At 35.4% G+C, this 26,819-nt stretch overlaps 3 protein-coding genes across 4 annotated transcripts; 2 read left to right on the top strand and 1 right to left on the bottom strand.

Moving 5' to 3' along the window:
- Positions 1 to 4,892: 4,892 nt before the first annotated feature.
- LOC114526238 (cellular tumor antigen p53-like) lies at positions 4,893 to 18,256 on the top strand. Its single transcript, XM_028547774.1, has 12 exons — positions 4,893 to 4,951; positions 7,024 to 7,117; positions 10,931 to 10,974; positions 12,401 to 12,432; positions 13,194 to 13,343; positions 14,772 to 15,129; positions 15,303 to 15,416; positions 15,796 to 15,907; positions 16,396 to 16,517; positions 16,736 to 16,803; positions 16,885 to 16,958; positions 18,057 to 18,256. The coding sequence occupies exons 2-12, from the start codon at positions 7,032 to 7,034 to the stop codon at positions 18,178 to 18,180; spliced, it is 1,284 nt and encodes a 427-aa protein (XP_028403575.1). The 5' UTR covers positions 4,893 to 4,951; positions 7,024 to 7,031; the 3' UTR covers positions 18,181 to 18,256.
- Positions 18,257 to 20,441: 2,185 nt separating this feature from the next.
- Positions 20,442 to 24,678, bottom strand: LOC114526237 (E3 ubiquitin-protein ligase Topors-like). 2 transcript variants are annotated; one of them, XM_028547773.1, is made up of 8 exons: positions 24,313 to 24,678; positions 23,759 to 23,877; positions 23,154 to 23,266; positions 22,777 to 22,950; positions 22,224 to 22,285; positions 21,992 to 22,130; positions 21,662 to 21,873; positions 20,442 to 21,457 (listed from the first exon to the last, which is right to left on the bottom strand). In XM_028547773.1, the coding sequence occupies exons 1-8, from the start codon at positions 24,560 to 24,562 to the stop codon at positions 20,787 to 20,789; spliced, it is 1,740 nt and encodes a 579-aa protein (XP_028403574.1). In that variant the 5' UTR covers positions 24,563 to 24,678; the 3' UTR covers positions 20,442 to 20,786. The 2 variants fall into 2 exon arrangements, with proteins under 2 accessions (XP_028403574.1, XP_028403573.1); XM_028547772.1 differs by having other exon boundaries at positions 21,992 to 22,285.
- Positions 24,679 to 25,296: 618 nt separating this feature from the next.
- On the top strand, positions 25,297 to 26,568 carry LOC114526377 (C-factor-like). The gene has a single exon (XM_028547965.1). The coding sequence runs from the start codon at positions 25,305 to 25,307 to the stop codon at positions 26,070 to 26,072; it is 768 nt and encodes a 255-aa protein (XP_028403766.1). The 5' UTR covers positions 25,297 to 25,304; the 3' UTR covers positions 26,073 to 26,568.
- The last annotated feature ends 251 nt before the right edge of the window (positions 26,569 to 26,819 follow it).

The raw sequence follows: 26,819 nt of genomic DNA, 5'->3' as shown, positions 1-26,819 counted from the left end.
ATAAGCTAATTTCAAGCAACCCGGATCACAGCCGTTTTTTAAAAAAATCAATTCATTCGATTCGTTTGAGATGATAATAATATGACCTGTTAATATATAAAATCGTGAAAAATGATCCCCGAAAAATGTGCCCGGGCCGGTTCCCAACAGTCTGTTCAACCCTGCATTAATTTTCCACCGCCTAGAGTAAAACACATACCCACATACTGAATTCTACAGACATGGCTTGATGAAACCCCTTCCGCAACCACATAAAAAGGATTTTACAAACACTAGCTCTAGATGGGTATACCAAGAATTTAAAATGACGTGGTTGTTACAGTTAAACTATTCGCTGTTAATGAAAACTGATAAGGTCAGGATGGGGATTAGGTCGGCTCCTATTATTTATATCATATGTCATTAAGAACATGTATATAAACGCTTCTATAAACTATAAAGACGCCCAAATAAACATAGAACCGCTAAATTATAAATTAAGAAATATGCTTTGCTGATGATATTTACGATTCGGTCCATCATAGCCAACTACGTTTACTCATAGATTAAGATCTTCCTGGATCGATAATATGCATGTAAACTTTAAATAAATAAACATGTTTACAGATTCATTGGATGAATTTCGTGTTGCCGATGTGGCTTTGCACAGTAACTGATCATAACATCGTGCAACAAAACGTAGGCGTTGGGAAGATAACTTATTTATTGACCACGCACTAGTGTCAGCCAAAAAAATCTTGGAATGCGGATCATCTTCAGTTAATCCTTCAAGGATGTGATAAAAACATCACCCACAAACATCGATCTGTCGTCGCAATTCAAAAAAGCACAGGAATTTCGCTGGTGTGCAATCTACAATATCATATAGGGAGTTTCTTAGTAATATTATTATCAACGTACTGCATGTCATTTCGGTAGTGAACGAAAGGCTACGGAAGGTAATTGGGTTAGGAAGTAGTGGAAGTGAGATGAAAGAAAAATCGTGCATTTTGCATTGATAAAATTTCTTGCGGACGTGCATGTTTGGACGTTTCACATACTCATCTGGTTCTTACCCGTTCTACCCTTAAGTGGCGGCCAGTGGTGCCGCCAGAATTTTTTTTTGACGGAGCCAACACTATGAAGGTCCGTAATAAATCAGAATTTGACCTCTCTAACTTCAACCTCCCATTTTTAAATTGAATTTCAAAAAATATGAAAACCAATTATTGACATTATTGGGGTCTGTCTTCCACCCTAAATGAACATTGCTACTTACTAAAAGCATTGCTATTGATCACAGTTCGTAAATTTTTAAGCGAAATGACCTTCAAAGCCCTGCACGACGCGCGTTTTCAACCAAGCTGTGTGAGTAATTTGACATAGACGCATCGAGACATGCGCATAATGTATTTTATGAAGCAAGTGTCACAAGTTGTCAAAGGACAGAGCTCAATAATTATGTATTCGTTCGTTTCCCTATCCACTTACCACAAATTAAAAATTGGACGAATTCCCAAGATCAGTCATTGTTCTAAATCATGATAAAGGTTAACTATCCCGGAAAACCAACATGAATGATGTCAATGTGGAGGTAAATTCCCCTGGGTACGAGGTTGAACGAAACATATATACGAATATTGCTTCATGTCATATATATAGATAAGAATACCTATAGCTAGGCAATTAATCGGAAATACGTAATGCAGCATCTAAGCGGAGGAACCGAAGAAGAGAACTGGCATGGAGTTACGAATGGCAGTTCATGCTAACATATATTTTTGCGTTCAAAGGTTGTTGAGGGGTAGGAGACGGACTATATAAATGAAACCGACGTATTTCGTTTCTTTTGGACCTTTTCCATCCAACTTATTATTTCCACATGATTTTCCTGAAAAAAAGAAATGAAAATTCTCTACGATTCGCTATGAGAACAGTGTAAACTGAGTACAAGTTCTAGTTTCGTTTTATACAAGATAGTTGAACCTTGAACCTAACCTACATAATGCCATTGTATTATGACATGGCAATATAGTCATGATAAACATGTCAATCATCGTAATCATGTGACTTAACAATTTCTCCCTTTCTGCTGCCAAGATTCCGCATTGTATCATACGGCAATTAATCTGTGCCGCATTGCTCGAGCTATATGATGCTACGACAATTTACAGTGTGCAACAACAGTGAAGTCAAGTGGCGTTTCCATTTCAACCCCAATCTATTTTGCGCTATCTTGCGCTTAACATGATATACTGTTGTTAATTATCTATGTCATTGTTTAAGGTCTTTTTGTGGTTTGTTTTGACCCCAGCTTCGACTTACAATCATTATAATATGTATATAGAACGCCTTATTTTGGTATTTTTTAAAAAATACAAAACACCTGTAACTCCAAAAATTTTATGGATTTTGGGAGTTCGCATTAGCATTGTTTTGTATTGTGTATAATTGCATCACTTCACAGTAAGTTTACTCGGAGGCGAATCACCACAATTTTTTTCTTCTTCTTGATTGAATTTAATTTAGCAGTGAATATAAAAAACAGAATGCCCGATCATGAAGGTGCAGACAGCTCTAACGAATACTTCGAGAGACTGTTGTTGCATGAGATCGTTGCGTCCAACCATTGCGTCATCGCCGCCATGTTGAATGTTTAAATCTCTCGTTTTCTTTTGACCAATTCAGGCATTTCGTAGTCAGATCATCTTCAGTAACATACAAATTTTGGAACGCATCACATGTCTGTTACAAAACTCAACCAGAATCTATTTTCCAGAACAATACGAGAAGTTGTATACGATTACTGTGAACACTATATAAACAACAATCGTTCGTATCAGCCTCGTTCCCAGGCGCTTTAAATAAAATAAGATATAGGGACACTACAGGCACATGTATACATCTGAGCAGGTCAGGCTAATAATGGGCAGTCATACGGGTGTGAAGACTAGGCTTTAATAAAGTGTGCTATGTACGCGGCTGTGTTTAATGGTAATAATGCTGACTGTGTATAGTTAATCACGGACTATGAGTCTTGATTTTCAAACGTCTGAAAAAGTATGCAGAAAATGGATGACTAAATGCCCTAGTTACGGCTGTAGAGGGTTTCTGGTTTCTGCTGTGAAGGGTTTTTGATTTTCTACTTTGCTGGTCATTCCAAGAGAAATTTAGTTTTTCTTGGTATGTGCGACACAATGGGGGTCCTTGCTCAGGCAGGCCTAATCTTGAGGCATAAAATAATAAATGTACCCATCCACGTGTGACGATTTGATTGTTAATGACATTTTTTATCATAGCAACTGGGATTTAATTAGTTATGAAGGATTTCCTTCTTTAAAAACTCCATTTCCTGAGTAAACATTGCTTTCGCATCAATTTCGTCGCGATTATTGGGAAACACATTTCATACAGAGCAATACATGTCACAAAATCTTTCCTTATATTGTGATTCAATTGTCACGTGTTAATCCATGAACCATTGGTACGTTCATTCAAACCGTTAACAATTCAATCGTTACATATGAGTTTAAAGGCCGTAGAACTGCGATTAAAATCGCAGGCCATACGCTAATGTAAACGGACATAAGTACAGATATTTGTTGAAATAACACCCAAAAATGCAATAATGAACGAGGTAGATAAATACAGTCGTAAATAGAGCGCAATTAAAGAAGGAAGTGTATGAGCAGCAAAAACGTTTGCTCTGTGAAGTGCAAAAACAGAGTCCGAAGAGCCGAAAATTTTCAGCTTGTGAATACTATGCTGCGTTTTGTAACATTATATACCCTGGGGATTCCCCTGGGTCAAAAAATTCTTTTTGACACATAATTGTAAAAGCGCTTAGCTGATTGGTGCTTATTTATAGTGGACCACGTGCCATTCACGCCCCATTGGTCGTTCATCAAGTCGCCATTAACTCTTTAGCTACCAAAAGGGTCGTTAACGACCCTGCTGGGATTTATGTGGATATTTTACCCATATTTGAGGACAAAAAGGGATTGAAAGGGTCTCTGCACTATAGTTAACATATATTGTAGCTAACATGAAGTTCTTCACGTTTTATTTCGAAATTCTTAGTATTTTCAATAAATCTTGTTATTTTTCCTTCGCCATATTGGATTTACAAAATGGTGGCAAGTTCTCGTTGGCAATTAGACGAAATTTTAAGCGAAATATTAGTTTCTGATCGGGAATTTTACAGAGAAAATGAATCTTTTGCATTTGAAGACTATAAGGAAGCATTAGACATAGGAATGAGTGCAGTTACAACTCACTAACGACGACAATGTTTTACTCTTGAGAGAAGCACCAAGTCGTCATCCTAAGTGTGGAAGATGTGCATCTTGGAGGTACAAGAAAGTCGAAAATTAAACATTTAAGCACACAAAAACTTTAAACTATTGCATAAAGTGTGATAGGTTTCTCTGCAAAGTTGTTTTGAGTTCTTTCATATAAAAAAATATGTGTAAGGTAGATTTATTATAGAACAATGTAAAATAATTCCAATTTGGGAAGAATGTGATGACACATTATTCAGCCATAACTGGCCGCTCGTTAACTTATGTATACAGATAACCCATTTTAATTATTCCGGTAGGGATAGGACATTGATATTTTGATGCATTTGTAGGCATATTGTGCATCATTAATTATTTATAGGGAAAGTAATTTAAATTTTTAGTTTTTCTAGCATAAAATTTTATTATTTGTAAATAATCACATGACTTGTGACATCATACCTTGTTAATTAGCATCAAAGTGAATGCATATAATTAAAGACCTTGTTCTGCAGATTCTAAATATATATAGTTTTGTATATCTAACTGCACTAAAATACCCATTATGAGTAACTCTATGTAACTTCCCAAAAATTTCAAAAATCGGAAAAAATTATCTTGGTAGCTAAAGAGTTAAACGGCTTCGAAGTTTGAGAGTAACAGTGCCGAAAGACCAAAGACTAAAACACAAGGTATGCTCATTAGTTTACATTATTTTAACTTGGGATAATTATTTCGTATTTCTTTCACGAAAATAGGATATTATGGTCAGTTATCTTTTGCTACATTGCATTCCGTTGACTATACGGAATTCAATACACGAAACCATTTAACCATCTAAGGGGTTAAGAATATAGTGCCTCGCCATGCATATTTTTGGTACTTCATTAGGGTCATGTAATGTATCAAAATATCATTCAATTTATCTAATAGTAGACATAGGAAATTAAAGCTTAGTCCCGTGGGACTTCGCTTGTTTAAAAGGGGAATGTTATTTGGTTGAGTCGTTTGTTTATAACTACGCGGAACATTTGTAAAATGACACTTGGCGTTGGCACGCTTCTTTATGAGACAAAGCGAAACGAATCTTAGTTATCTTACGCGACGATTGTATAGTATTAACATAAAAGCTTTTAAAATGAACTGCTTTAAATCAGACTGCTATCACCGCACGCTGAACAATTTATGATACCACGCAGTATGATAACAATACATACAAGTGCTCAGAAATATAAAACGGAAATTATAATCCGTTGTCGAACTATGTATAACGTTGTCGTTTGTTCAATCTACCTTCGTCTATTGCGCCCAATGTTTTGTTTTCCATCGTTTCGAAAATGTATAAGATTTGTTTGAAATTTGTAAGTCGAAGCTATTGACTTTTCTTATTATTATGAAACGTTCGGCAATCGTAATTATTGATACGCAATACGCCTCATAATATAAGTCGTTTGTGTTTATATTTGCCATATGAAGTGTTTAAACCTTGTTACAGACATTCTAAATATTGTACAATTGTTTTTGTTCCTGATAATAAGCTACATTTTATCTATAAATCTATGACGGAGCCATAAATTGAATTATAAAGTGAAAGCGACCCGATATTTAAGGATTTTGTTGTCTGTATGACTCTATACTGCCGGAATTTAAATCGATGATTTTGTTCAGAAATACCATTGAATATTCAAAAGCCTCAGTCAATTGTTTGTGAGTACGAACTTGTATTTTAAATACTAATAGGGTGGAAGTCTATATACATTTCATTTGAGTCACGGCTTCGCTAGGTCGCCCAAGTTGACTCGTGACACAAGAAACCGGGAAGAAAAATTGTTTACAAAAAGTTGGGCATCTTTGGCTGTGTTACACGCGTAATAAATCATTTATTGTTCAATGAACAAAATACCTTCAATGTGTGGAGTGTATTGATAGCTAAGTGTGACAGATTCAATGCAGTCGTGTTTTCATTTTTTGACTTCTTGGAAATACAATTGATGCAATTTTGCAATAATTTGATCTGCTCAGCAGGGTATGAAGAATTAGATGTTTCCATAGTCCTCATAGAGCATGGCAAAAGTCCAGATTGTATCTATATATGAGTAAAATTAATAGATTTTTCATTTATTAAACTCTTTCATTTTTAAACTCTTTCTTTTATTGAACTTTTTCATTTATTAAACTCTTAAATATGTATTTCATATGTGTACATAGTGTGTTGCCAATGGATGAAAACCCCTGTAAATAGAGTACAGCATGAAACAAAGTACTGGAGTAAATGTATTTTCTAGTTGAATTTTTCTTTTAATTGCCAGTTCTTGCTGGATACTGAAATTCAAGACCTAAAAAAACTGTAAACGATTGATTGAAAGGCCATAGAGCAGGATTAGCACATTTGCAGACAGCACAGTTTATTTTTCTTCTTGTTTGTTGACAATTTCACCTTCCTTTCAGACCTTACTATATACTGAAACAAGCAAAGTCAATAAGATATTTCTGTTATTTTACAACTAGTACTATAGTCCAATTCAAATGCTAAATGATATATAATGAAATGGGACATTTTCAACTGGGGTTGAACCTATTTGTTAGGAATAGTTTCCCATCATTTGCATGATTTACTTCAGGATTGGTCCCAACATTTGCTTGATTTACTTAAGGACTGGACCCAAATGCCCTGACAATTATTAAGTGCTTTAATCTGCACATGTATTTTGTTGTTAAATTATTCTGTTATACTATATTTAAACATCTTATTGAATTATTGAAGGTATATATATGGAAAGCCGACCTGACCACCCTTCAAACCTCATACCACAAGAACAAATGTTTTTCAACAACATTGACCCAAATGAAGCTGGAAGGTAATTAATTTAAAGCCAAGTAAATAAAAAGTACATGAAGTATGAAATTATATTTTTAAATTATCATTGTGACACAGTTCAAAGATTTCACATTACTTTCTTTTTGAAAGATGGTTGAATTCTGCACAGCTTTTAGTTGATATGTCAAGTTTAGTATGAATCTGACAATGAAAAATGAAATTAGCAAACAGCTCCGCTATGTATTCCTCTTATTACTCATATTGTCTTGAATTCTTTGCTAGTAAATACATCACAAGTTGTTCTTCAAATTCTTTTATGGCTCTTATACTTGGAATGCTTTTTTTTCACACTTAAAATGCTTGCAACAGGATTTGTGTGTGATAATGTATTTGACCATCAACTTTTTAGGCTGTTTCTTTTGTATACTTACACTGTTAAGATAGACCTAAGTGTGGAGTGGTTATCCTATATAGATCTTGCATTCCAAATCATAAAAACCTTCCTTATCACCTATTGAATTAATGATGTGTAATTAATTGCATTCTTACATTCACTCCACCTGACCTGACATGCCTTATTTAAAAAAAAAAAAGAACTCGTTGATGCACCCGTTACCGCGAGTCACAGAGTGCCAAAATGTTACAGGTGAACTAAATTATTTCATTGGGTAGCTGGGGTGTTTTTTGAGACAACTATGGGGGGTTACACCCTTAAAGATTTAACTGGTACTGTATATGGCTTTTAACACTAACAGAGATGACTTATACATATAATTTGCAGGAGATCAATTAAGTATCAAAATTTGTGATTTTCTTGTCCTGACCATTACATGCCATAATTGCAATGGCGCATTGTCAATTTGCTCCATGACTATAGCAATGAGAGCAGAAATAGCAGAGAATGGTTATCACTCGTGACATGTGTACAGACGTCGTGATTGACATCTGTGCAAAGGCTAATTGCTTAGAATTTAGGACAACCCTTAAAAGGAAATTGCGTAGCTAAGACTGCACAGTGAAGTAGAAAATTTTTTTATTTATCGAAGTACAAAAACAATTGGTCAAAATCAAAAGTCAAAATCCATGTTGTCATTCGCCGTTGGCGTTGAAGAAGAATTTATCTTGCAACTCGAACTACAAAATTTTCACTGAAGTGCATTTAGAAATTTCGCTAAGAAAAATGCGCAATAAATCGAAATGCGAGGATAACAACGTTATAATAAGTTTAATCTATCGTGGCAAAGGGCGACGCAAAGAGAAGGTTCTTCCTGTTTGCTTTCAATAAAACAAGCAGTTCCTTTTTTTTTACCCAGAATGATTCAACTTCCCTGCTTGTCAATATTTTGCTGAATGCAGGCGATCAAACGCGCTAGGACGACCTGAAACAGCAAATTAAGCACATAACATGTTCTTGTCCGTTGGAAAGTTTGTTAAATTGGACTACAGTACATGATACTTAATAGTTTTCTTCTTACATCAAAATGATTAGTTTCTTCATTTTAATTATAAATATAATATATAATTAATTAATACATCAACTATACAAGTGTGTGGGATTGTTTTTCTTCTTGCCCAACCTTGTAATTTGATCTCACAAACGTTTCATGCATGCTTCACTGCAAACAAAAGCTTTTGGTTCTTGCTTGAAGTCAGTTGTTCCGTAAGTTTCCTTTTTCTATTTGTAAGCATCTGCTATCGGGTATAACTTGTACTTAAAATTATTTAATACTAAAATGTCTATATATAGTTCTCTGTTACTAAAGTAATTTATGTTTCACTGATACATCTCCTCATCCTCACCAAAACATTCATATCCGCGTCAAGTACATGTGTAGCGTGTCTAATTGTGAATTGATGACCAAGTTAATTTAGTGAGAGAAATAAGACAATAGATAATGAGTTGATAAGTAGTAATGAGCTACAGAATATCATTCAGTAACGAGGTAATAAACCTGATTTAGCTCCTAATTAGCTGTATATTGTTTAGAATGCATACAAGATTGAAATCTGGGGCTTCAATGACAATGTGTTTCATGAGTGCATCAGTAAAACATGCTTTAATATATATATCCTTACATTTGCATTACAAGTTCACGTGTTTCCAGAGGCTTCTTATATTTTAAAACTACAGGGTAGCCCAAAAAACCTGCAAACCTTTTGAAATTAGATATTTTGAGAATTTGATAAATTCTTCACCTATTAATCGTAGCACGTGATCAAAATTGTGCGTGAATATACAATCGTGGATGATAATAACATGTGTTTTTATTACTTCTTTTTGTTATTCTAATTCCAAAAATGATAAAAATTAAAACGTATTCTTAAATCTTTCGAGCGCAATACCGTTACATTGGTATTAACATGTAATCACAATAGATGTTTTTGAAATTATGTTATGTTTTCTTTCGCAGCATCATTAATTTCCATAATTATTTCAGTACACGTATTGTACATCTATAATTGTATGTCCAGGAAACCCGTAATGAAAGACAAAGTAACTGCAAACTGACAGGAAATGACGTTTTCGAGCTATAAATTTATAAGCATTTGATTGTATTGGTTGCATTCCAGAGTCACTCAGATTGTGAGGTTGTTAATGCCTTTTTAAAAAGAGTTTTCCCAAAGCCACTTCACGATACATAATACATTGTCATTCTTACTATTAACACTCCTCCAACTGCAATTTCTGAATTGCTTATTTTAGGGGATTATAAAAAGGTATCCTCTTAATATATATAATACATATAGATATAAATATTTTCCATTCACTTATTTTTTCGTCTGAAGCAAAATACTGATTCTTATTATGTGAAGGTTTTTATACATGATAAATCTTAAGTTCTGTTTTCGTCGTTGCTTTTGGAAATTGATTCTCAATGTTGTTTGACTGAAGCTATCATCCTTTGTTTATGTTAGGTTTTTTAAAGTATGTCTTTCTTCTTTCTTTGCATCCTACCATTTATAGAGCAATGTTTTATGAGCCCCGTTTACTACCACCCAGTTTTGGTAAACTAAGCGATTATAAAATTGAGTACGGGTGCCAATTTTAGCCGTGCCAATAAATTGAGCGTAGTGTAAACGGGGCTCTAATGAACGCAGTGAACTTATTTTAGCGCCTAACCGGCGTCATTGTTGCATCATTTATTGTCTTCAGAATGCACTTCCATCTGGCTTTGTTTAATCAATTTAGCTGTGAAGTCTATGGGTGGTCATCATCGCTCCCGAAATGTGTTTACGAATTAAAGGTCCTAAAGGCATTCCAACAAAATCTAATTAAAAACAATACGTAAGCGGACGTTTTGAAAAACAATGGGATTAGGTGTAAATAAATGAAACAAAACACTTCGATTATGTTTGCGCAGACTTCGCCAAACGCAGAGCCAATTTGAAATTCTTTCATAGTTCAAATTATATCAGAGAGAATATCTTCCACTACGTCCTTTATTATTCAGCATCGCGCTGATGATCTTTTTGTTGATTTTCAGTGTTCTTTATGTATGGGGGGGGGGGGTAAGATTCCAAATTATCTCCAATGTTGACCTGAAGTAAATCGATCTCAACTTGTGTGATAAAAATACATGATAAAAATACAGAAGAGTGAACTTTTTACCTTTCTCCATGAATTTGTCATACTGTATTAACTGCAAAATTTTTCTCGAACAATACTTTTTTGAGTCATACAAGGAGTCCGGTTTTTGGTATTTGTCCTGAAAATGATCTGGGAATAAGTTGTTCATGCAACTGTTCACACTATCGATGACCGTTTCAGCTTGAACCTTGAGAATGTAGATCATACAATAATATCATTCCTAATAAAAAGATTCCAAGTCCCTTTTCTTTTTTATTTGTTTAGAACCTTTTTTGCAAACAATCCAGGAATGGCCATGCCTCAAGATGGTAGGGAGAAAATTTTAAATGCTTTTCTTGCATGCATAGGCCGATTCCTAATAATTTAGCATACTATTTTTATACCAAATTGGTGATGTGTTGTAGCCATTAAATGTAATTCGCCTTGTATGTACTGTATTTTCTCTCCCCCCGTCTTGCGCTAGGCTTATGAATTGGTGAATTATTAGTTAGTTATTATTAACAGAGCGAAATATTATTTCGACTATATTGCTCCCTTTAGAGGAGGACGTTCTCTAGTCAGGAAAGAGCAACGGATTTTTACTTTGGTCAGTCCAACATCTGAACTCTGCACTGGTGCCCTCGCTCATAATTGCCCTCGCTCATGCACAACCAAATGCAGGGTCCAGATTTTGAACTAACCAAAGTTTAATTTAATACTCACGTTATTATTAACAGAGCGAAATATTATTTCGGCTATTGCTCCCTTTAGAGGAGGACGTTCTCTAGTCAGGCAAGAGCAAAGGATTTTCACTTTGGTCAGTCCAACATCTGAACTCTGCACTTGACTGGTTTGCTTCGATTGAGCAATGGTGCCATCACTCATAATTGCCCTCGCTCATGCACAACCAAATGCAGGGTCCAGATTTTGAACTAACCAAGGTTTAATTTAATACTCGCGTATGCATATGTGACCTGGACTCCCTCCTTTCTAGGACTTCCTGCCAGGTTTTTTGTTTTCACAATGTTTGAGAATGTTAAATACCGATCAAACAATGTTAACGAAGTCGAGGCTAGTGTTAACGTACAATATGTAGCAATTAAAAAAATCTGCGTTCACAATTCTCTCAACAACATTTTCAAATTTGAGTGGTTTAATCGGAAGTTTACCTGGAATACGCAATTCTGATTGGACACTATATTAGCCATGGTTTTATCATTACCCAGTTCCAAGTTAGGTAATTCTAATTATCGTTTGTGTATACGAGAATCCATAGTCATGGTATGTTATTTATATTTGTGTGCTGATGGGATAATATCTTTTGGATTTAAATTGGACTTTGAACTGGAGGATTCCCCTAAATTAGTTTTGAATGATCATCCTACAATGTCCCAGTATGCGGATATATGTTTGAAAATTGAGACCAGGCATTTAAAAAAAAGTCACCTTTTAACACATTTTTTGATAATAATAGACAATGAACGATTTAGTATTATCATATATTGACTGCTGATTGATAGGTCGGCCATTGTTTCGGATGGCTTATGTACAATTATGTATATTGACGTCACCGTTTTCGATTTTCCTTTAATTTAAGAGCTGGACTGGATATATCTAAGTATTAATACTGCGCGGCCATGCTGGAGTAAACACAAGGGTTCAACACTTTGATGGAATTTAAATGTCCTGACATAAACGATAGTAGCACCAATACCAACTTAGCTTACTACATGTCTTACTTTCCATTTGATTCAGATTTCATGCGACAGCCAGATGGTAACATGGAGGTGAGTAGCTAACAGAAAATTCTGTCAAATAAGCGATTTTATTTTTTTCAAATATTGATGTATAAAAAATGCTTCACAGGGCTTAGGACCTTTTCGTAAAGAATATTTCTTATTTCAACAGATAGATTAAAAGCAATTGTAGCTTATCTCGCAGTAGTATCACTCGGTTTTACGATAGCATTTGTGCAAACAAATTTCAAACAATGCTCTTGCAACATAAAGTCAAGGAGCTAAATTTTGATTTTCAAGCTGACGTTTATTTTCGTATCTGCTTGCCACGGCCGTATTTCAATTTATTTCGCTTAGTTTGCTGGTACATATATATTTAACACTATAGACAACATGCACAGACTTTAGCGTTATAGAGCTTGCGAATCTTTGATTTGAAGTTATATTTAGTTGCATGGTCAGCACCATTTGTCATTGTCGCTATGACAAATAAGTTTGAGAAAGAATTTACCTTGTTTGCTGTTTTAATATCAATAAATACGGAGAAAATGTTGGATTGGCTGGCTTGTGAACACCTCCTGTGAGCTTTGTAATTGCAGCTTAACAATAGGATCTGCACAGTGTGACTAATACTTTGCGTGTATGTATGCATGTCATGCGCTTACCAAAGTCTAATAGCTACGTTCTGTTACCTCATATTATAAGTTTGTCATCATTCTATATAACCAGCCGCTTTAGGTGCGTCCAAAATTTCGAATACATTCGAAATATCTCTTGTCAACAAGTTCATAATACATTTATAATATTTTCAGGAATGCTGTGACCCTCACCAATACCTTCCACCGACACCATCGTCACCACTGTCTTTTCCACCTGTATTGACATCTGGAATTTCCAACACACGCCATCAAATCAGTACCGCAGTAACATCCAGTGATAGCAGCTGTTCCAGACCTTATCAGGTGAGTAGACGAAGACTGAAAAAGACTCTTAAAAGTTGCAATGAATAGAACCACTGTCATAAAGGTTCACATCTTGATGTTTGGCCATCAGGCGTTCCGATCGGTTTTAAAGGGAGTCTTTGAAAAAGAAACATCTCATAGGGATTGCCGTGTATATTTTATTTTACAAAAATAGTTTGACTATAAGTTTCTTATACGCAGGCACCTGGCACCCTTAACACACATATTGTCATGCAGTAGCCAATGTGAATTTTATTTTTTGATTGAGGGACACAACTTCAATGGCTTCATTGTCTGCGTGTTTAGGTTATCTACCGTGGACAGTAGTTGTCTTTAGTGTGTACATTGTACATATTTCATTATTTCTCACATATATTTTTTTGCTATACACAAATATCAATATATGCGGCGATATATTAAATGCAGGGGCAATGGTTCATCTGGTCTCGGGTTGCATGGAGCCTATATCGGGATGAACTGTGACCAATGTAACATATACTCGGTGGCCTGTTTTCTTCGTAAGTGCATAAATTCGTTAGGAAACTTCAAAGCAGGAAATTAAATGATACGTCAATCGCAGTTACGTTATATGGGGGTGGTTTAGCTACAGCCAAGTATTTGATGACATATAATGTCGTACTAAATAAAATTTTGTTTGTGCTGTTTTTGTCATAAACTCAAGATGCACACCCCACTACCATTACGAGTTCAATACTCAATGATCATTACAACAAAATTTCTTTGTCGCTAACAATTTGTGGCTTTGAAATACAGTATTTTAAAAAGCTTCATGCATCCTCTCAGTTTAAATCATATAACTGATGCAATGCAAATAATACTCAATGAAAAGAGACGTTAGAATTTAGTTAGAGAATTTTGATTAATTTAGTATGATTCCATTTTATATTTAGTAACTTCACAGCTCAACTTACCATTGTCTAATGATTTACGTAATCTTTGATTCTGATTGACAACAGATCTAGAGAGCACGTCCGATATTTAGCGTTGAATATAAGAAAAGCACAATGTTGATCCTGTAAAACATTTTCTTCCAAGGCTTGCAGGATAGTGCTTATGATTACGGCATTTATTTTTCTATCTTAACCTATAAGTTTTTTATAGTCACGTGCTATCGGAAATTTCGACAATTGATACTGTGTTTACTGTTTATCAATACTGTGTATCAATTCGTACTTACTTGCACGCACTTATTCGCATGCTCCAATTCTTTATATTAGGGAAATATATATGAAGCGTGTATAAAGATTCGAAACAGCAACTCGCAAAATAATACTGTAATATCAAGATGGCGACCTATCTTTTGTAAATCTATTGTACTTTGAACATTAGGCTTTTTGCGCACTAAGGCTATTTGTTGTATTCATTCTTGCACACCACTGAAGTATTACTGAAAATATTAACTTTCAGCAATCCCCATACCGCGACAATCAAGTTAGCTCTTCATTTCCGATGAACACGAATGGCTTCTACCAACGAGCTCAACTGCCCACTGTTCCCACGTCAAAACAATTCTCTGGTGACTTCAATTTTGAGATTTCATTTGGCCCACCAACCGAATCAGCTCCAAAATCCGCGACCTGGACGTATTCACCAAAAACATCAAAATTGTACACCAACATCGGCTCTTACTGCCCATTCCAGTTCAAAACAAATGGCAAATCGATGAGTCCGGCATTCATCAGAGCCGTCGCTATGTTCAAAGGATCGAGCAATCTTCATGATATTGTTAAGATGTGTGCCAATCATGCCGAAAACAATACCGATGGTTAGTTGTTCTTTGTAAGATACAAAGAATGTTAAATGTATATATAAAAGAGACTAAATTGTGACACACTTGCTTTGAAAATTTTGAAACTCTGAAACCACATGCATCTACTTATCTCTTCACTGAAACTTTCTATCATAGTTTTGGTGAACGAATTTTTTTTTCTCATTTAGATTCACAGATGCGCAACAATTTCTTCATTCGAAGCAACAATGCAAATGCGGTGTATCTTGAATGCCCTCAGACTGGAAGACATTCTGTACTGGTCCCATACAGTGGGCCACAAGGTCAGGGGAATATTTAACTTATTTCTATTATTACAAATTATTTCACTGTGATACAGCATTGCCAATGGCCAGACGTATTGCAAATTGTTTATTGCAAATCCTTTTCTTAGTACAAAGCTACCACTTTGTATGCTTACCCACCAACAGTTCAAGACCATGATACAACATTATACCAATGGCCGGAAATATAGCAAATTGGGAAAACTGAGTGTTTACTTGGGTGATGTCACCCTTTGTGAAACCGAATGCGTTTTTAATTCATTTTTATTTTTTATTTTTACTTCGTTGTCACCCAGTGCTCTGATTCACACATACTTATCCTGGAATTTAAGTGTTTTTCCTTAAATTGGTGGTCATTTTGTTATTGTTGATTGTTTAGCTGGCACAAACTTCGTGACGGAGATGTTCGCATTTAAATGCTTCAGTTCCTGTGCTTCTGGTCATGGGAGAAAACCAATTGAAATTATCTTCACGTTAGAAGACGCTGAAACGTAAGGAATCTTAAACTTTCATTAGTATAATATAGGTCATATGATCTTAACTATATATCAGAAGAACTTGGAGGATAGCATCAAGCCATTCCATTGCCTAAATGACGTTTATATTGTATAACTGATTATTTTATGGAGGATATACTCTGCCCCATCTTTTTAAACAGTAGATTTGCGAAAATCTAGAAAAGTTGAGAAATATGACAAAAAATGTGTTTCCTTTCAATTATTCATCAATGCATTTCGTCACCCTCTTGTGTCGGCTTTTTATTGGAATGGAATTTTTGTCCAATATAATAATTGAATTGTTTTCCAATACAATAATAATAACAATGTCTTTCCATGATCCACTGCACGTATTTCGCGAGCACTGTTGTTCTCATATAGTATCGTTAAAGAGAAATTCAGTTGGTAAAAAAAACGGGTGTTTGATATGTTACCGTCGGTTGATATTTCATAACCCCAGCTGTTTTATTGTTTGCCTCTAGCGGTAACATTCTTGGTCGATGTGTTGTCGAGATACGTGTTTGCGCATGCCCCGGAAGAGATCGTCGCTCAGACGAAGTGAACCTGGACCGAGTGATTGCCTCGAATAACAGCAACAAACGAGGTATACGCCATAATAATGCAATTGCAGAGAAAACTTTGTAAAAATCATTTACGGGACCACGCAGGGTGGAAATAACAAGTTGACATATTTTATTAATATACTTTAGCCTTTACCCTCTCAAAACACCATGTCATCAACAATGAATAGCGAATATTGTCAATAATTAATTGATGTGGGTTTTTTATGGCTTTCTTCATCTGTTATTCTCCGTTGATTAGCATCCAAACAAAAGAGTTACAATCGTAAGAAGTTAAAGAAAGCATCCCACGAAGAATACACGATAACCGTAAGTTTTGAACAATTAAAAATTATCTTTGTATTTAAGTACGTGTAGTAAAACTTCTATTTGGCCTCTTGCCGTTCATAGACAACGAGCAAAGAAGTACATGACCTTCTTGTAACGATTAAGATTGCTCTGGAAAATAAACTTTCTTACAAAAGGTATGTTTGTTTTAATGCCTTTAATCTTCATGCATACTAGTTACCTTATTGGTTTTTGTTTTACTATTCTACACACTATCTTCGATTTGGGATTCTGTTATTTCACCTCTTTTAATCCGCCATTCGTTTTAAAAAGGAAACTAGAGGTCATTTTCTCGTTTGTAATAGATTTGTCTTGGACGATTGCAGCTTAATTTTCAGTTCGGTATATGAATGGTGAATAATACATGAATATATAGCTAACCCCCCGCCGATGATGCGGCCCTTGAGACGTTGCCATTGTATTTCCTAAGAACACTTCGCCGTTTATCTCAGTATAAGTGAGGAGGTTTAATTGAAGAGGTTCGACTGAGGAGGTGTTGTAAGTCTTTTCATCAAAAGACAAAACGCCTAGCTGGCATGTAAAATGACGCGCGCTCCTCATACGAAAAATGAAATTCTACGCTCATTAACTCGGTCATTTCAACCACCACCACCTCCCTCCCCCCCCCCTATCTCTTGGTGTTTTGAACTTTGTTGTTTGGAAAGATTAAGGCGAAATACGTTTATTTGGGAATTTTCTTTGTTGATGTTAGTCCAACACCAAAAACAATCACCGGTGAAAATATCGTCATTATTTAGTGTGGATTATAGAGTGTGGAAAATCGGATTAACCTGTATTATGTTTGGAGAAACACGTTCCAGCATGCCTTTTCAATGACAATGCTTCTCGACATTAATAAACAAAATTGCAATGGTACAAGTGCGATAAGAGTATTAACATGATTGGCGAAAATATTGTATTGGGCATATTAAATGATAAAATGTAACAATTATCGATATCGAAGTGTAATTAAGATTTAAAATCGGACACTAGGGATTAGCCAAATAGCGTTTTCTAAGTAAATAAAATGCACGACTGCGCGTCACAAACGTAATCCTTGTTTGGAAATATAAAATAGAGCATATTGCATGTGGACATATACGTAAATTAATTATATTATTATTATTATTATAAGGTATTTAGACGACCTCGGCAATATTAATAAACACTGATGTCACTAAAAGTCTGCAGTTTGTAGTCGGTTAGTGTGAGTTATTTCTGTCTGTCATTTTTAGTGAATTTGATGCAGTTGCAGAGGAAGAGAACTCGTCAGCAAAAAGAGTGCAACCATTAGGTGCCTCAACAAGCCATGAAGCAAGCATTGAAAATAAGCAAACAGGTTACACGTCCTGCATCTAAAACAGGTTTTTCCCATTTTGTAAGGGTAAAAAAGAGTTGAAGGGTAATGAGGTGTTTTCAAGATGGTTTAAAAATGCTTTTTGGTCATAAGCGTTAATACTAGCAGTTTATTTCATTTTTCGCTTTTGTTGTGTAGAAGTAATGTGTATTTGTTATAGTCCTTTATTCTGAGGCTACTGGGGTCAAATTATTGTGATTGTTCAAATTGTTGTTTTTACCCAAAATCTTTATTGTAAGTTATTGATTAACGGATTTTAGCAGACTTTATTCGGTGGCGGGACGAGGGCTGTTTGATTAGCGATTAGAGAAAAATAAGGTATCATAATTACTTGGGTTTTAATCTCCGCTAGATAAAGTCGTTTATAATTTGGGTTCTTATAGAAAAGTATGTTGTGTTGTCATGGGCACGCTATTTGGTACACGTGATTAGGTCAATCCTTGATTGATCGTAAACAGTTCCTATAAGGAAAGTAGCAAAACGAAGCGTTTCGCTACCAAAATAGCGTTTCTCATACGTACCATGTTTTTATCTGTTGTTAATAGTAAATTGTAAATGTGTTTCTAAACAGTGGCTTACGGTTAATTCGTGTGGTTTGTGCGGGAGAAAATGCTTGGCGCAATTGTACGATGTATGGAGATTAATTTTCTCTCGCATAAACTTCAAAACAGGAACGAAATAATGGTCTCATGACGTCATCTCTGTTGAACATTTGTCAAAAGAGACATTAATCGATAGAACAGCAACACTGTAGGGGAGCATCGCGGCTCTCTGTATTATAGTTTTTACCGTCAGCAATATCAAATCTAAATATCCAAAAATTTTAAACTTTATATCAATATCCAAAAATTTTAAACCGTTTATATCTTTCAATTATTTCAAAATCTTAACAAATCGGTATTAAAATGTACATGATGTCATTATTTCAGTTCATCAGACGTCATTGAATTTAATGTTTGGTCGAGACCGCAAGTATGACAGAGTCACTGACCTGTATATATTAGTATATATAGGTCAGTGAGCAGAGTCAACCAGCAATATGGTTTATACGTCATGTTGTTTAAGTAACAACGCGTTAGCTAATACTGCATTATTCTGTCATTTGCTGGTTTTACGCAAACTTTAAACTCAGCGTCCCTTGTTGATTCGTGGTGAAGAGGGATTTTTCATACAAGAGAGACTCATATTTTGCATAATTCATCGTATCTGCACCTTACATCCACGTAGTCTTCGTCTTATAAACTGCTCTCACTCTAAAATTAATCACAACCTCGGTGTATGAAATATCTCTCTTCCCCAGGTTCCATGTCATACACGTGTTTGATCAGCCTGTAAGGTTGTCACAATCTGAGAAAGTACGGAAATTCGTTAGGAGGGTTTTAGAATACAAGGGAGGTATTTATTATATGCCTTGAATTTAACCTGGCAATCTTTCTGATAACTGGGTTGGAATAACTTTCAGAAAATCAAACACGTTTATGACAAAATATGTGATTGCCCCGTAAAAGTGGCATTAATGAAATAATACCCCAGGAGGCTGAGATTTGGGAGTGTATACTGAGGCAAACTTCGTACAGCACCAACTTTGTATTAATTTATTGTCACTCTCATTCATGTTCTAAACATCTCTATGCATTACAAGGTACATTCATTTGTACATTTCAACACTCCCTTGTTTCATCTCCTGGGGTATTGCTTTCGAGTCTGGTTTTCATGTGTCGTAATTCATCGGTGTTGTATTGCGGCCGATTTCCCAATGATCGTTGAGGCTGAACATGCTTTCCGACAACAAAAAGCACTTTATGTATCAGCAAAAACCAACAGTGGACTTCGCCAATGAATATAGACATGAAAACCAGTCTTTATGGAAATTGTATGAGGTTCATGGCTATATTAACCCGTGGCAGATATAGTCCAAAATCAGTCAAACTTCTTATTAAGATATTAATATTTCTTTCGAAAGAGATATTATTCTGTGGCAATCTGGTAAAAATGCATTCAAGCCTAATACAAATTTTCTTTTTCACTATAAAACATAATATTCCGTAATGAAATTTTAAAAAGTCAACTACTATATGAAATATCACAACTCCATCTGGCACGGGTTAATAGTTTTGTTCCTTTTTGCGATTTCTGTATTTGATTCTATTCAATTATTTTGAATAATAAATTTAAATGTAAGATTACCCTTGATTATCTAGGCTATCTTAATCTTAATCATACGTTAATTTGTATGTGATTATATGTACTCTATTGAGTACGCTTTAACCATATTGGTTACCTTTGATCTAATAAAGATTATATTTGTGTCATATCTCGTGTTCTACTTTGGCTTCCCTCAGTTTTGTGGATTGAAAATGTTTGACTTGTGGGTATGTGTGTATGTGTGCACTGACAATTTATAAATACAAAAAAGACAAATAATTTGACTATAATTTGATAACGGTAAAATCAACTTGAGTTCACATTACAAGCTTAATAAATCACCTTCTTGCAAACTTTTCAAAACAAAACAATTTTAAATAATAGAAACTGGCATTTTCGATTTCAGCCCAACTATATGCTACAAAGTATTCACATGTTAATAAGTATATATATAACGCTCAGTTCAGTCATCTTTCTGTTCCTCTCTCTCTAAATTTGAAAGTTTTTCCTCATGTTCTTGTATTAAAACGTTTAATTCCTCAACTTCTTTCTGCATATCTTCCAGTTTTGGTGAATGAACTTTTCTAACAGTTTCACTACAAGCAGCTCGGGTTTTAGTTGCAGATGAAGTATGCTCTGGGTATGCTTTGAGATTGCTATTCGTCTTCCTGCGTCTATGCTTGTGTTCATGTCTATGTTTATGCTTGTGTTTATGTATGTGCCGGTGTACAAAATCTTTACTCTCTTTGTTCATTTTTTGGGTAGGTAACTCTTCTCTAAACGCACCGCTGTCCCCTCGTACGGCTCTAGTCTTGCACAGAATTTCATGCGTTGTGGAAACTTGATCCTCTTGACTTGAATGGCCAAGCCCAAAACTTTTACTTTGTAGAATATATCTTTCATTATCCTGTGAATGTTCCGGGGTGGGATTTCGTCGTTCTTTACTAATTCTATCAGGACTTTCGGTAGAGTCAGTAATCACGATAACTTCGGGTCCTACAACGCGCCAAGGAGATTCACCGCTTTGCATGGGGCTATCGCACACACGCGCAGACTGCTGTTCACCTGCAGGAGTGTCATTCCACGGGCATCGAGAGAATGAAGAGCTTTGTGGGGCTGTTCGGCCTGAAGAATCTAGAAAAGTGAACTTACGTTACGCATGCATGCATTTAAAAATTCCTCGCTGCCAGCGGAATGGTGAAATAAAAAACAGACTTCAGACACTTCTTGAGTGAGCTTATACAGGAATGCGGTTTCAATATCAACAATAACTGATTCAGTGAAGAGCACAGCAAATGTTAAGTGAAATAATTTAATCATGATGATGAATGACTGTACCTAATTCATTCACCTCGTTCACATTGTCTCGACCATGAGGGTTTTCAGCGCGGGAACCTTCCTCTGGCCACGGATAAACAACAAAATCGTCATACGCGACAATGTCGAATGGAGCTTTTGCAAACGATAAAAGTTCGTGAACAAAGTGATCCGTTGTTTCAAGAAGAAATGGCTTCAGCTCTTCCACAAGCAATGGACTGTCCATATCGATCCTGTGCAAGATCGAAGAAAAAACACTTTATATATACATAGGCAGTTTTAAAGCTTGATGTATTGAACCATCAATACTGAATTCGACTATAATTGGCGGATGACGAAGATGAAGATTACCTTGTTATCAAGGAAAGAATGAATTCCACCAGGAAGTTGACTTCTTTTTCATTGTCTCCCAGCAAAACTCTCAAATCTCTTGCAAGCCAAGGAATAAGCCGGTGGGTACATCCTTGATACGTTTTAAAAAACTGGCAAGCTGAAACAAAAAGTAATGATGAATATTTGTCGTTGTCTTCGTACTCTATATGAATCCAGCACAAGGGCCACACTAGTTGTTTGATATATTTACAGATTTCTCGGCTCCGTCGTACGCCAGTGGATGTTGCTCGTAACTTGAAAGCATACACTTGCCTAAAATCAATGCCAATGGTAAGATCTTATCTATGTTTACTACAGAGCAATGTTTACAAGTATAGATATATACACGAGAATGTAGATTAACTGACATTAATTTTCACAGTTAAGACATTTTCAAAATAATTGTGGGGAGGGACAGCTCCTGCTCAGATATTAGGAGAGAGGAATGATGCTAAATTCAATGTACGAGGTTTGATTTAATATAAATGATAGATTACTTTCACAAACATCAGGGGAGCCAACCGGTATGCATATAATATTGAGGGTGATTAGTGACAGCGCATGTGCTTGGTCTAGTTATCGTCTCAGCAATTCTTGCTGTTTGCACGATCGCATCACATTGACATTGTGTAATTATATGAACATCAGTAAAATGACCTTACTTCTGGCCTATAATCATGCAGTAATTGTGAATCAGTCTGATAAATTAGCGGTAACTTAGTTATCCAAAGCAAGCAAACATTCATTTTTTTGTTACACCAGACCTTCTTTTTTCAATTCCTCTTATTCTTGTTGTGGATTGTCTTGAGCGTGATCTTCGTCTTAGTCTTGCTCTCGCTTCACGCGCCCTAACCCGTCTTTCCGAATTTTGTGCACGGAATCGAGCATTGCCATTTCCACTGTTACTCCTCAAAGATCTGGTCGTCCGGTACCGAAATCTGAGATTGAGAATCAAATAATCGTTAAACTTAGACATGCGCAATAACTGACTGCAGTGACATCGAGAATAAATAAGGTGAATAGACTCTTGTACATTCTTGCAATGCACAAACCATATACCTGTGCATACATATAATTACCGTTATAGCATCGCATGTTAAGAAACGCGGGAAATAGTAAGAATTAGAGTATAGTACAATACCTCTCACCATGTTCATTAAATCCATGTTCATCATAAGACTGGAAGCTTTCATTACTTGTTTCATTACTTTCATTACAAGTTTGTTGATTTCCCTTCTTTTTCTCAACAATATACTAAAGCAGATATTTTTGTGTAGACTCGTCAATATCATGTTTGTCATGCATGCTGATTTATTTTTGAAAAAACTGTTTTCATTCTTTTTGTACGAGTTGCCACCGCTAATTTTGTTCTTACTTACGCCTACGGAGTCAAGGTTGATCCATGCATGTGTTTAATAATATATTTCTATTACATTTTATTAACATGTTTTTATTTTTATACAAATATGAAAATGTGAATGGGAAGGATTGAAATGCTGAAAAAGGCTTCCTAGTAATCAGTTTTTTGTTCGTTTAGTTTTCTATGGTTTCAGGAGTTTTCTGGGTCTCCAAAATTTTTGGAACTCCATGAATTCTAGGAATGTCTCAGAGAAACTTGTCTCAAAGAATCGAATAATTTTTTTGAACAATTCTAGCAACTACCATGTTTAACTCACAAATGTATGCTACTCCAAGGTTGAGCACCACTTCATTGATACAAAGCTAATGTTTTGTATACATACATACCTGCTCATAATCTTGCATCGACTTGACATTGTGAATAACAGAGGCAAATCCTGTCTTACACAATGGACAGGTTTGAGCAACCTCGCACCATTGTAAGATACAAGAGAAGCAAAATGCATGTGTTCATGTTAAGGATATCTATAAATGCACTGCAGTATTCATTGGTCCATTAATCTAGTGAATACATAGTAAACAATGTAAGATTTGGAAAGCACAGGTAGTCAAGTGGTTAAGAGGTATGTCTTACATGCATAATGCTGTGGTTCAAGACCTTGCTGGGCTTTCATTTATTTTCCTTTTTTTGTAATCGCAAAAAAATAATCTCTGTACTTATTTGTTGGTCAGGTTTATTTTTAGTGCATTTATCTTTGACATTAACAAATAACACAATATTGTTGAAGCACATATGAAAAACCATTGATTGCATGGCCAATTGTCTGGCCTAAGGATTACTATTAAATTTACCATGAATATAGTGGTGTGTTAAAACGACTAATAGTTATATTGGTTTAACCATATGAAAATTGCTTGTAGGTAGGCAATTAAAAAGATATGAAAACATTGGTCAAGAAATGATCTGTCTTCAAATGAACTCAGACAAATTGGACATGACTCTTTTTCTTGTGTTTGTGGTGCTGCCCTCTCAGGTTCGTTTTCCTCTTTGTTGTCACTGCTATAGTTTTCATCCTCATGTTGTCCCATGAGTACTAGATTCGTATTCTTTTCATTGTCGTCTGGAGGAGAACTGTCTGTATTATAACTGTATTTAATAGAAGGCAAATCACTCCAGTCACAATCTTCCATTCCTCAATTCTTGATCATCAAGATCTTTATTATTAATGGCCATATATAACAATTTTTTTGCGAATAATTCAAATAATGGATAAAACCATCGGCCAACCAAATCGAAGTATCGAACTTCACTTTTTGCGTAAAACGTCATGTAATATGCACTAAAATCACTAAAAGGCGCTCATTTACCAAAATACGACGATGTTTCTCGACGAAGAGCTAAGACGAAAATAAAATAAATGTGCAAATAAATATGTTATCCTATAGATAAATCACAGAACAAAATTATTTTAGCCTAATTCCGCCGCATAGTTCAGTATAAAAGTCGTCCGAACGTGAAAAAAATGTTGTGCTATGAAGTGCGAAAAAAATATTCTGAACTGAAAAAATGTTGTGTGCTAAAAATTTATAGTACTTGTAGCAATATGGTAGTGAATTGAACTTTGTCAACCACTTTGTCATATATCTAGGAAATAATAAACAAAACGTTTTAATCGCAAAATATTTTTTTATTATCAGAATTCGTCAATTCGGTCTGTAATTGTCAATTGTAATGCCTTAATTGAAACTTTTATACACTTAACGGTTTAATAGCTCTAAAATCGTAAGGTTAACTGTGTTTTTAGAGGGGGGGAGCTTTGGAGCACTCCCTCCAGGAATTGTAGTATAGCTCAGGGGGGGGGGGGGCAGCCGGCAAATTTCCTATAACTATAACTTGGGCCGCGGCGCTGCCAGTGTCACAGGAAGTAGAGCAATGGCGTCTTTTCTGGTTTCATCAGTCTTGATAACGGGAGGCAATCGAGGCCTTGGTCTGAACTTGATTAAGCAAATGTTGAATTCGTCTGGTGTTCCTAAACATATCATTGCAACATGCAGGTCATTGAAAGCTGAAAACGCACAAGAGATACGAAGATTGGCCGAGAAACATTCCAATATTCATGTTCTCGAATTTGATATGACCGACGTTTCTGAGCCTCGTTTGACCGAACTGGTGAAACAAGTATCAGATATTGTTCAGGAATCTGGATTAAATCTGCTTATAAATAATGCTGGGATGCATGTTAAGCCTGAAAGTTTTGAGAATGTGAGCCCTGCCTCAATGCAGAAGACGTTTGATGTGAATACAATCGCACCAACTATGTTAACCCAAGCTCTGCGACCATTGCTGAAGCGTGCAGCGGAAGCAAATGGACAGTCTGGTGAACAAACAAGTGCAGCAGTCATCAACATATCTTCGGTGATGGGATCTATACATAATTTGAATAACGCAAACAGCTTGTCATATAAAGTGTCAAAAGCTGCATTGAATGCTGTCACAAAAACTGTTGGCAGTGATCTTGCTGGCGATGGTATTACAGTTGTTTCATTGCACCCAGGATGGGTGAAAACCGATATGGGAGGTCCTAATGCACATCTTACTGTTGAAGAATCAGTTAGTTGTATCATCAAGTTTGCCTATTCCCTGAAAAAGTCCCACAATGCTCAGTTCTTTAATTATGATGGAACAACCTTGCCATGGTGAGACTATATTAGATAATTAATGCAGTTGTAGTTAAAATGTAGTTAAAAAACATTTTTGACAATCAAATATGTAACCAAAATGTTCAAAATATGAAACTTTTTTGCAGTCTTCATGTAATCAAAGTGTGCATTTTTGTTGATTTCAATCACAAAATTTATCAGACGCAAGAGCATGCAGCGACCTTATCAGTAATAAGGTTTTGTGATATGTAGTTCCTTGAATTCAGTTCCTTGAGTTTAGTATGATGAAACAATATACTAGTTCTCAGTGGTTGAAAAGGTGTAGTCAAGCAAGCAACAGGTCCATTTACGAAAAAGTAAATTTTGTGTTAAATATTTGAAAATGTGACTTCTCCTCTCATGCTGACCAGAAGAACAGATCAGTTCATATGTCTAGGAAAGTGCTTTCAAACAGATAATTTTTTCCCATTTAAAAGGATTATATTTCTTTAAAGGGATAATATTAGTAAAAGGATAATATTATCTGGGATTTTTTTGAGAAACATAAATTTATTATAATTTTTGTAATTTTGTTGTTATTACTGGTATTTTCTATTACCAGTATCGAAACAATCAACAATTTGAAGATCAACAATTTGAAGTCAGTCTTTTTGTCAATGAACTTGAATCACCTGCTAATGTCTCTTTTACATCAACTATCAACATGTGGTTTTGTGCAAAAAAAGATTGTCTGTGACATGAAATGTTTCAAAAATGACATGCCAGTTATAGAACCTCATGCAGTTTC

The sequence above is a fragment of the Dendronephthya gigantea genome, unplaced genomic scaffold (genome assembly GCF_004324835.1).
Source record: "Dendronephthya gigantea isolate DGI-Jeju-01 unplaced genomic scaffold, DenGig_1.0 000038F, whole genome shotgun sequence".
Lineage (NCBI taxonomy): Eukaryota > Metazoa > Cnidaria > Anthozoa > Malacalcyonacea > Nephtheidae > Dendronephthya > Dendronephthya gigantea.
This window is presented reverse-complemented; position numbering and strand designations above follow the sequence as displayed.

Excerpts from the sequence above, each read along its gene's own strand:
- LOC114526377 (XM_028547965.1), top strand. The coding sequence starts at position 25,305 with ATGGCGTCTTTTCTGGTTTCATCAGTCTTGATAACGGGAGGCAATCGA.
- LOC114526238 (XM_028547774.1), top strand. The coding sequence starts at position 7,032 with ATGGAAAGCCGACCTGACCACCCTTCAAACCTCATACCACAAGAACAA. Across the intron at positions 12,433-13,193 it reads AGCCAGATGGTAACATGGAG|GAATGCTGTGACCCTCACCA; the intron begins GTGAGTAGCTAA and ends TAATATTTTCAG. Across the intron at positions 16,959-18,056 it reads AATAAACTTTCTTACAAAAG|TGAATTTGATGCAGTTGCAG; the intron begins GTATGTTTGTTT and ends TGTCATTTTTAG.
- LOC114526237 (XM_028547772.1), bottom strand. The coding sequence starts at position 24,562 with ATGGAAGATTGTGACTGGAGTGATTTGCCTTCTATTAAATACAGTTAT. Across the intron at positions 23,267-23,758 it reads CGATGCAAGATTATGAGCAG|TATATTGTTGAGAAAAAGAA; the intron begins GTATGTATGTAT and ends TATCTGCTTTAG. Across the intron at positions 21,458-21,661 it reads GAACGAGGTGAATGAATTAG|ATTCTTCAGGCCGAACAGCC; the intron begins GTACAGTCATTC and ends TCACTTTTCTAG.